The 11232-nt window shown below is 34.9% G+C and overlaps 1 protein-coding gene across 2 annotated transcripts; it reads left to right on the top strand.

Moving 5' to 3' along the window:
• Positions 1 to 5787: 5787 nt before the first annotated feature.
• Positions 5788 to 10620, top strand: LOC136226282 (uncharacterized). Of its 2 annotated transcripts, XR_010687669.1 has the most exons (6): positions 5788 to 6511; positions 6683 to 6800; positions 8035 to 8149; positions 8397 to 9443; positions 9652 to 10167; positions 10289 to 10620. XR_010687669.1 is itself a non-coding variant. In XM_066014668.1 (5 exons), the coding sequence occupies exons 1-5, from the start codon at positions 6316 to 6318 to the stop codon at positions 9901 to 9903; spliced, it is 1728 nt and encodes a 575-aa protein (XP_065870740.1). In that variant the 5' UTR covers positions 5788 to 6315; the 3' UTR covers positions 9904 to 10620. The 2 variants fall into 2 exon arrangements, 1 of the variants encoding a protein (XP_065870740.1); XM_066014668.1 differs by having other exon boundaries at positions 9652 to 10620.
• Positions 10621 to 11232: the final 612 nt, after the last annotated feature.

The following is an 11232-nucleotide window of genomic DNA, read 5'->3' as shown; positions in this document are numbered from 1 at the left end:
ATGAATTTGCTTTTAGGAACTCTCCTCAATTTGGTTACATATTAAATTATTTTAGTTTTTTTCGATCTTTTACTGTGAATTTTTTAATATCTTTTCCCTAAGCAAAACACCCAGCTGTCGGCTTCTCCTTCTTGATATGTTTTAGATAACTTGATTTTTTCAAGCATAATCAATTTGGGAGGAGTAGACAAAAGGAGAAGATCGATTTGATGTTGTTTGCATTTCTCATGTTTCAAAATCAATTTAGGGTTCCAATTGAGTGGGAGAAGATCGATTTTGATATTTGAGGAGAGAATCATTTTGTCCGTGTTTGCGATTCTGATACTTCAAAATCAATTAGGGTTTTAATTGAGTATGAGAAGATTGATCTTGGTGATATGGGAGAAGGTCCATTTTCGATGCGCGATTCTGATACTTTAATCTTACATGATGTTTATATGGAATAGACAAAGAATAGAATGGCTAGGGATCTCTATTTCACTATTTCGTTCATTATTTTTCCATGAAATACATATTCCTTGGAATTTGTATTCTATAATTAGCGGAATATGGATTCCTAAATTAAACATAGGAATAACTATTCAATAATTAATGTTTTCTTTAATTCTAAAATTAACCCTCTCACGTATTGATAAATTTGTTCACATTTCATGCAAAAAATGGTAAAAATGCAAACAAATGGAAAAAAAACGTGAAAATGGAAAAGTAGGAAAACATGAAAAACGGTAAAATGTGAAAAGTTATCAAACATGAAAACGATAAAAATGTGAAAGGTGAAAAACGTAACAACTTAAAAAATGGAAAAACGTGGAAAAAGTAAAAATGTGAAAATGGCAAAATGTGAAAAACACGAAAACAGTAAAAACACGAAAAACAATCAAAATAACAAAAATGGTAAAAACGAAAAAACGTGAAAAATAATAAATATGAAAAAATCAAATGCAAATACTTAATTGATGAAATCCAAATTGAATTAATTCCTTCCAATGAGTATAGAAAATTATAATTATTAATTATTTTAATTTCAAATTATCTCATATCGGGCGAATATAACTCTGCCACATAATGCTTAAAAGACCCAAACCAACTCTTGAAGAAAGAGAATTTCGTGAAATATAGAAATACAATTGTATATTAGGAACATTGATTCGGAAAGTTTCATTAGACCCAATCAAGAATCTAGTCGTTACCATGATCACGTCCGATACTAACTTACACATCGAAGCGGGTTATCTGAACAACTGTGTAATCACAGGTTAACAAGTAGACTCTCAAGATTCAACCACATCAAATTGGCGCGTGCGATGAGCATGGACTGACACAATGATAACTCGTTTGAACAGTTCCATTGGAATTCATTCTACTAGTGCACTCCCCACAATGGAGGTCTAGAAAATAACTAAGGAATGACCTAACTTTGAAAATTGTGGAAGAAGACAAAACCCTAGAGCCCCAACAACAAAGGCTATTGGGTGCAATCTCTCGATATTTGATAGAAAACCTTGGATCTATACACGATGTTGTCAATATCATGAGGCAAGAACATGCCATTCAAATGGCCGAATAAAAGAAAAACTCGAGATAATAGAAGAAACCATCGAGTTTGTGAACAAACCTGGGAATACCAACTACTCGGTCGGACACCACACTGCCCGAAGCTACTAATCATCTACGAGAGGAATCACGGAAGAACCGAGTAAGGGATTTGGATGCCCAGTCAATTGGGAAAGGAGATTCCCTAATACGATGCCATCGATCCCGAACTTCCTCTGCGTGTAATATAAGAGATGCTGATTAATAAAAAATACGATTCCTTCCCAATTCACCATTCATAATAAAAAATATTATTAAAAAATCAATAAAAAGAAAAAATTTAAAAATCTCTTGTGTTGCTTTTTTTTTAATCTTTTAGTGCCATTTTTATAATGGAGCTAAGAACTCGATAAGAATTTTCCGTTAAATCCTTAAATCATTCGTCAATCGTTTAAAAGTCATGTATTAGGCCCAAATATTAGAGAAAATAATAAAAAATCATTTGGGAACTTACTTTCCTGACATGCTTGCATCAAATCCACATGCGTGTTAAGGTTGAATACGTCGTAAAAAAAATATGGCTAACAAAATAAATAGATTAAGGGAAAATTACAAAACTAGGTCAAATGGGAGGTCCATTTACATATTTAACCAATTTACTCAACCTACTACATATTTAGACTGATTTTGTGTGGCTTTCCCATAATACTCCTAACCTTCCCACTTCTCCAAACGCGAACGATCTCTCCCCTCTTCTCCTTGGCTGCGCGAAATGGCAGATCCTCCATTAATGATTCCAAGACTTTTGATCTTCCTATCTTCCTTTAAATTGCACAAAATCTGCACCATTTCTCCAAATCACAATGTATTTCTCTTTTTCATCTCTTCATCTTTTGATTCCGCAACTTCCTAATCCTAGAAAATGAAGCCATGGTTCTTTATCTTCCATTTCCTGCTCGTTCGAAGAAATGGTGATTCTACGTTATTTTCATCGTTTTTCCCAGTTTATCATATTGGGTTCGTTGAAAAATGTAAGTATATACTGTTTTTTCTGCGTTTTTCCCATAAATCCACTTAGCATATGCGGTTTTCGCGATGTCTGTGGGGAGAAATTTATCGATTTCACTTCGCGAAACGATGATTACGCGAAGTTTGCAAGGTAATTCGATAAATTTCTCTCGCAGACTCCGCGAAATTATCGTTTCGCGAAGTCAGAGCGTCACATTCCTCCTCACAGATGTCGCGAAATCATTGTTTCGCTAAGTAAAATCACCATCTTCCTTGCACATTTATGTTCGCATACTTAGCGAATCATCGTTTTCGCGAAACCAAATCTTCTTTTTTTTTTCTGACTAACACGAGTAAATTTTTCTGAAGGTGGTTGAATACATAATATTCATTCCTGGAAGCCGGCGTGTTAGGGTGCCATGAGAGACATCCATTAAAAAACGCATGGACTTCCAACCATTGATCGTGAATAAGAGCTTACACCGTGGGACACATACATCCATATGGTGAATAGTAGCCTATGTATCGTGAGACATTCATCCATCGGTGGTGAATAGGAGTCTATATATAATGAAGTGATTTATTAGGAGTTTATTGTGGCAATCTTGTTCTGTACCGTGAGAAACATCCATCCATCAGTATTGAATAGGAGCCTATGTATAATGAAGTGATTTGTTAGGAGTTTATTGTGGCAATCTTGTTGTAAAATTTGATAATGTTATGTTTTTAATGTTAGAATCCGTTGTTGTTTGACATTTTTTGTTATATATCACTTCGCGAATTAGCTTCAAAACACATCCAGACTTCGCATATGCTAATTAAATTCATCAACTAAACCAAACATTAGCTTCGCAGGCTTCGCATATGCTAATTAAATTCATCAAGTAAACCCAAACATTAGCTTCGCAGGCTTCGCATAATATCGAATCTGTGAAGCCAGACGGGAGGGAGACAGACGCGCGTAAATATTAAGGGTATTATGGAAAAATCACACAAAATCAGTCTAGATATGTAGTAGGTTGAGTAAATGAGTTAAATATGTAAATGAACATTCCATTTGACCTAGTTTTGTAATTTTCCCATAGATTAGCAACATAAAATTTAAGAACCTTGTGTCGGATAGAACTATATAAAATTGTAAAATTATATTTTTATTTCTAATAAAGAATAAAAGATTTATAATAATATTATATTAGTTTGAAAATATTATATCAAATAATAAAATAAATGAGAATAAAACTTTAATCTAATAAATAACAGATTTTTTTTATATTAATATACAAGTATAGAAATATTGATGTATAGATTATACAAATTATGTTGAGTAAATTTGGAAAAGAACAAATTTTTACTTTTATAATAAATGATAGTTTTGTATTTTTATATACAAAATAAATGAATGGATTTGAGATTTAAAAAAAAATTAGAGAGTTATTAAGGTAAAATTCATGTCGAGTGACTGGTGTAATAGATAAAACACAATTACTAATACAATTTACTTTTAATATAAATATATTAAAAGGGACAATTACAAAACTAGCACCTTTTAAGGTGTTAGTTTTCTTTTCTAACTCCTTTTGAAAAACTCACCAAAACTAACACATTTGAACAAGTAACTTCCAAGTTTACCCTCATCTTCTTCCTTAACATAACCGTGTCTTTGTCTTTCCTCCTCTATCTCTTTCTCACGCTTTCTCTCTCTAAAGAATAGAATAATCTACAGAACGACTTGAATACTACAACAATCAATCCAACCCACAGTTTATATAACAAAATTTCTACAATCATATAAGTTTTTCATTGGGTTTTAGTTTTATTGAAAAGATTTAAAGCTTAGTTCATTCATCGTTATGGTGAACGGCGAATGGAAGAGGAGGAAGAAGCGACCATTTTTTTCCGGCAATCTCATCCCAATATATATTATTTCTCTTCCCTTTTCATGTTTTTCCTGGTCGTGCGAATCCAAAAAACAGTGGCATTGTTATCTGAAAATGGATTTGAGTTGGAATATCAATTTCAGATTTTTTCACCGACAGTGTCGATATTTGTAGATATTTATAGATATTTGTCGATATCTGTAGATATTTGTAGATATCTGTCGATATGTGTAGATATCTGTAGATATGTGTAGATATGTGTTGTAGATATTTGTCGATATGTGTCGATATCTGCAGATATCGACAACACATATCTACAGATATCTACAAATATCTATAGATATCTACAAATATCTACAAATATCGACAAATATCTACAGATATCGACACTGTCGGGGAAAAAATCTGAAATTGATATTCCAACTCAAATCCATTTTCAGATAACAATGCCACTGTTTTTTGGATTCGCACGACCAGGAAAAACATGAAAAGGGAAGAGAAACAATATATATTGGGACGAGATTGCCGGAAAAAAATGGTCGCTTCTTCCTCCTCTTCCGTTCGCCGTTCACCATAACGATGAATGGACTAAGTTTTAAATCTTTTCAATAAAACTAAAACCCAATGAAAAACTTATATGATTGTAGAAATTTTGTTATATAAACTGTGGGTTGGATTGATTGTTGTAGTATTAAAGTCGTTCTGTAGATTATTCTATTCTTTAGAGAGAGAAAGCGTGAGAAAGAGATAGAGGAGGAAAGACAAAGACACAGTTATGTTAAGGAAGAAGATGAGGGTAAACTTGAAAATTACTTGTTGAAATGTGTTAGTTTTGGTGAGTTTTTCAAAAGGAGTTAGAAAATAAAACTAACCCCTAAAATGTGCTAGTTTTGTAATTCTCCCATATATTAATTGATTCAAAAAAAAATATAAATAAATGGGTTAAATTTAGAAATTAATTCTTTTTTTTTTTAATGCAGAAATTAATTCTCTTAATTTAGCTCAATTCGATCCATGTATAATGTGAATATAATGCGGATTCGATAAGATTTAAACTTCAATCCTAATTAGGCCAATCCAACCCAATCTATTCCTAAATAAGAACAGAAAGGTAATCGAATTTAAATTTGAAAAACCATCCAATTTCAGAATAAAAGGAAAATACAAGGGGCATAAATCAGAATAACATTAAATTCAAGGGTACAATTGCAAGAAACTAAAAAAAGCCCAAAATCCAAAAAGCAAATGAATTTTCAAAATGAAGGGCAAAATGGTACTTCGGACAATATTATCCATCCACCTAAAACCTGTAAAACGTAGGCTTTAAGTGAGAGAAAACACCCACCGCTGACACTTCTTCCTCTTTTCTAACAAGAAATCTCACCATACCCACATCACTCAAAACCTCCTACCTCATTTTACAATTTTACCCTTTACCCCTCATCTTAATTACTCTTAATGCCATTTCCCCCTTCCTCTCTCTCTCTGTTCACTGTTAGCCTGTGATCTCTCCCTTTCGCCTTATTTTCTCCTCTCTCCTTCTCAAACTCTCTCTGCATTTTCTCTTTCTGGAAACATGAACTCACTTTCAAGCTCGATTGAGTTTCTCTTTCTAATTTTCTGATATCTTCCGGAGAAGTTGCGAGGAGAAGTGAAGCCGAAATGCTGCCGTTGGAGCTCGATTTTAGATCTAAAGTTTCGCTAATTTTATGTGTAGAAGGAAGATTCTAGATAACGAGGTGATATCGTGACGCCGTTTTGTGGTAGTTGAAGGTGTGAGCGGGAAGTTAAGTTAGGTTTTAGGTTTTGTTTGTTTGTTTGTACAATTTGTTCGATCTGTCAGTTTGTGTGATTGTTTCTTCTGTGGAGAGGGAGCGAGAGGTTGAGATTTGTTAAAATGAATCGTAGTTTTAGGTCACAGGATTCCCAAATGCAAATGGCAGCGGCCGCAGTGAAGCAAAGGCAACAGTTAAGGGCGTCAATGATGAAGGAGAAGGAAGAGGAGCTCTCTTTGTTTCTTGAAATGAAGAAGCGCGAGAAGGAGCAGAATAATCTCCTCTTTAATAACAGTGAAGAGTTTGACGCCCCTTTAGGTATTTTTCTTTCTAGTTTAGGTTTTTGTAGTTTCGATCTGGAGATGTATTAGCTAGGAGTTAGTTATCTGCTTTGTTTAGTTATTAGTTGTTTGTCTAAATTATTCCTTGCGTTCTTCAATTAATCAAATTCCAGCTTTTTTGTAATCAGTATTGTGTTTTCAACTGCAGGTTCAAAACCTGGCAGTTCTCCAATATTTAATATTTCATCCACTACAACAACTACACGAAAAGCCAGTGTTGCTGATGATTTTCTGAATTCAGAAAATGATAAAAATGACTACAACTGGTAATTTTTCGTTTTCTTCTTGGTGTAGAAAGTATAGTCGCATCTTTTTCCGGGTGATATTCATTATGGGATCAGGAAGAAATTTCAATTGGAACTATGGACTTAAATCTTTTTTCATACTTTAGAAAGTACCTTTTTATTGGGTCCTCCTTTAGCATGTGTCCTTTATAAAAAAGCTTGAAAGTTAGAAAGATCAATTTCCTGCTGAAAGGAGGGGATGGAAGGAAAAAGGGCTGTATCTATGATATGTATCGATACTATGTGTTATTAATGGAGGTGGATACTGGATGTTTATCTATGTGATTAACTTTACATAGACATCTTGTATTTGTTTAGCATGGAAGCAGTACTCAAAAGTTAATTCGAGGGTCCGTTTCAAACGAACGAGGAGAGGGAAGAAAAAAAGTAAAGCATTTTTGGTCATGGAGGTGGATACTGGAAACATGTTACAGATGCGACTGATGACAACTTTACTTTACTGTTATACAATGGAGAAGTTCCTATCGCATTTAGATAGCAAGTAGATCAAGCATATTGTTTTCTGGATATAATACTTCACTCAGTTTCACATAAGTTGTTGGAACCAAGGAACTCAGTAATTTCTTGTTGAGGAATTACTTTTGCTAGTTTAAGTTAACATTAGAATCCCTATATTCATGCCCTGTCAGTAGTTCAAATTTTTTGAAATTGAAGTTCGGTTCTGGCTTTCTTCAGTTTGATTGAATTGAATCTAATACCTTATTCTGCACTTATATATTGCTGCTGCATTTTCACAGAGAGATACTATAAATTATCCCCTCATTGTTTCCCTATGTTTTCTTAAAAAGAAGATTCCAAGTCTTCTCTATGATTTTGTTTATTTGATTTTGACGCCAAGGAAAAAGATTATGCATGATGTGTTTGAAATCTTTACTATAACTTTCATAATTGAAAGCTTTGTGCCATGCCAAAGAGTCAAGCTGGAGAAAGGTTAGGCATATGATATGGACCTTTTTCTTACCCTGGAATTCAGATCAAAATTTGTCCTTTAGGTTGATCATATTTTTCAATGACATGAGAAAATTAGAATTTTGGGAATATGTTCGATTTGATGCCTAGTTGATACTAGGTTTCTTCCAGTACTATATTCTGTTTGCAACTTTTGGACAATTAGTGGATGTCATGAAATGATGCATAAAATGTTTCCCGTTCATTTAGCAACTTAAAAGCTGATGTAGCTATCTTCTGTTTTCAGGCTTCTCACTCCTCCTGGTACCCCATTGTTTCCTTCTCTGGAGATGGAATCACAAAAGACAGTTATGAGTCAGATTGGTACTCCAAAAGCCCGCGCTACTGCGCTGAAATCTAGGGTAAGAGCATAATCTTACAATTTAACAGAACTCGTTGTTCTTTTAACTACTACAACAATTTGATCAGATACTTCTTGAAAAGATGTCATAACTGCACATGAGTTGGGAAATCATTGATGAGTCCCACCCAAACCATAATTCTACTTTAAATATGTCCACAATCAAGTTAAAGTGATTCCAAGAATTTATGTCCATTGATTCTATGTTAAATTAATGATCCATGTTCATTTTCTTCATTTGGTTATAGCTAGCAAATGCTCAGCCAGAACCTGCTACAAGGGGCAGCTTAGTATCTAAACAATCAGCTTCCTCCCCTGGGTTGAACTCTCCTGGTGCGGGGATGCGAAGGCCTTCATCATCAGGTGGTCCAGGATCACGACCTTCAACACCAACTGGACGCCCAACATTGACCTCTGCAGCTAAGCCTTCTAGATCTTCAACACCTACATCTCGAGCCACGTTGTCTTCATCCAAGCCAACTGTTTCTTCCGCCAAGCCAACTGTTTCTGCAACAAGGCCTTCTGTTTCTGCAACGAGGCCTACTGTTTCTACAACAAGGCCTACTGTTTCTGCACCCAAGTCTGCAGTTCCTGCAAGATCTTCAACACCGTCAAGGACTACTGCAAGGTCTTCAACACCAACTTCCAGGCCGTCTATACCTCCACCCAAGTCCACATCAAGGGCCTCCACTCCAACCCGGCGACCATCAACTCCATCGAGTGCACCAACTATTTCTGCTCCCCCTGTTAAGGCAACTCCCTCGGTTACCAGAACGGCTCCCACAGCAACAAAAAATCCAGTACCATCACGTGGCACTTCTCCAACAGTCAAATCTAGGCCATGGAAACCCTCGGAGATGCCTGGTTTCTCTCTTGACGCTCCTCCGAATTTGAGAACCTCTCTACATGATAGGCCACTTTCAGCTGCTAGAGGTAGGCCTGGAGCTCCCAGTTCTCGATCTTCCTCTGTTGAGCCTGCACCTAGTGGGAGACCAAGACGGCAATCGTGCTCACCTTCTAGAGGACGAGCACCTAATGGTGTCATACATGCCAGTGGAGGCTCTGTTCCTGCAATTAGTCGTTTACACGCTAAAGCTAACGATAACGTGAGCCCTGTCCTAATTGGAACCAAGATGGTTGAGAGAGTGATAAATATGAGAAAACTTGCACCCCCGAGGCAAGATGATAAGCATTCTCCTCGTAGTAACCTATCTGGGAAGTCTTCATCGCCAGAAAGCTCAGGCTTTGGACGAACTCTTTCAAAGAAATCTTTGGATATGGCTATAAGACATATGGTAAGCATCTCACCTTGAATTTGATATCCATGGTAGAAAATACATTGTAATTAAAATTCCGTATCTGCATACTTGCTTCTTAATTGCACAATACCATATCCGAATTGAAGTTGAAGTGTCTGTTGTCATTTTTGTATTAAACTTTTGGTTTCCTTATAGAGAGATTGATTATGTTTATTCTTAATTATAATCTGATTGTATTGAGCAGGACATAAGGAGAAGCATTCCTGGTAATTTACGGCCACTGATGACGAATATCCCAGCATCTTCAATGTATAGTGTGAGATCTGGGTCTACTAGAAGCAGAACAGTTAGTGTATCAGACTCCCCTTTGGCAACAAGCAGTAATGCTAGTTCAGAATTGAGTGTCAACAACAACGGCGTTTGTCTAGACGGGATCGAATTAGAAGATGAACTTGGCAATGAGAGAGGTGGCCGGTCTCCTCTCCGAGGCAGGTGACAATTGGAGTGACATTGTCTGTAAAAACAACAGCTTTTTTCTAATCAGCTCGTGTGTTATTCTTGGTTTTCAACTATCGAGAAACAGACCTACAACACGAATGAAAAACGATAACTGACCAGAATTCTGATCCTTCGATGTAAAGTTATTACTATGGTGATTGGCGGATTAAGTTCTGTAAATCACGGTCTTTGTATTATTGGAGAAAAACCAAAAACTAGTGACAAATCTCACGGTTGTTCATCATGCTTCAATTTCTACAAGGTTAGATATTATATGAACCAAGTAGAATCCTTGATTTTTTTTTTTTTTTTTTTTTTTTGAAGTTTAGACATCCTTACCTTAATTGTATCATTTGACTGTGAAAAAAGAACATTTACTGCAGTTATCTAAGTTAAATTAAGGAATCTGAGTGGACGTAGGAATGAAAGACAAAGAGCACTGAGATTGGTTGTTGTGTTGTTTGAAAGGTATTTTTCAAAGTAAAATCACATGGGTTTAGCAGAAGAGTAACATGAAAAAGAAAAAGACAGGAATATAATGGGAGGCCATAAATTTTTGATTCTGATTGATGGGAATAATTGCATACTGGCTACCCCATTTTCTAATTGATGAAGCCGCAAATTGTGGAATTATTCAGAGGATGATGGCCTACAGTAATGGCTTTGATTCTTGTTGTGTAAGAGTTTTGGTTGAATGTATGTTTGATATTATCCATTTTGATTCAAGTTATATCTATGGCTTTAAAATGTGTATATATAGTTCAATCATTTCTTTTCTAATTTTAACGCAGAGATTTAGTTAATTTCTGTTCGGGATAAGAGTCAAATTTGATCCTAATGTTTTCGGTAAAGTGTAGATTTAGGTTTAACGTGCGAAATTATTCTAATTTAACCTTAACATTCAATTTTAATTCTATGTTCATAACATATCTTCCAAATAAATTTGTCGATAAATCGGAGCAGTTTTGTACATTTTTTGTTGGTTTTTTATAACTAAAATAGTTACACACTAAACACTTTAGACATGTTTATGATTAACTTGTATATGACAAACTTAGGGGTGTTTGGTTACATACTTTTTAACTCATGTTTGCTTTTTTACTTTAAAAAACAGAGTTTTAGGTGTTTGGTTAGATATAAATCTCTGCTTTTTGTAAAAACAGTCTTTTCCAAAGGCAAACAGGAACAACAAACAGCAAGTAACCAAATAGACCCTTAATTGTAAACATTTTAACATATTTTTTTTTGTAATTGTGTTAGTAATATATTAAATATCTTAGATGTAATAAATATTTGAAAGGTTTAACATTTAAACCAGCTTTTTCAA

Source organism: Euphorbia lathyris, chromosome 4, assembly GCF_963576675.1.
Source record: "Euphorbia lathyris chromosome 4, ddEupLath1.1, whole genome shotgun sequence".
NCBI classification, from domain to species: domain Eukaryota; kingdom Viridiplantae; phylum Streptophyta; class Magnoliopsida; order Malpighiales; family Euphorbiaceae; genus Euphorbia; species Euphorbia lathyris.
The sequence above is the reverse complement of the archived record's forward strand: the minus strand, read 5'-3'. Positions and strand labels throughout refer to the sequence as shown.

What these genes read in the sequence shown, in the direction of transcription:
- LOC136226282 (XM_066014668.1), top strand. Translation starts at nt 6,316, where the DNA reads ATGAATCGTAGTTTTAGGTCACAGGATTCCCAAATGCAAATGGCAGCG. An exon ending in AGAGTTTGACGCCCCTTTAG is followed by an intron (nt 6,512 to 6,682) that starts GTATTTTTCTTT and finishes TTTCAACTGCAG; the next exon opens with GTTCAAAACCTGGCAGTTCT. An exon ending in CTACTGCGCTGAAATCTAGG is followed by an intron (nt 8,150 to 8,396) that starts GTAAGAGCATAA and finishes ATTTGGTTATAG; the next exon opens with CTAGCAAATGCTCAGCCAGA.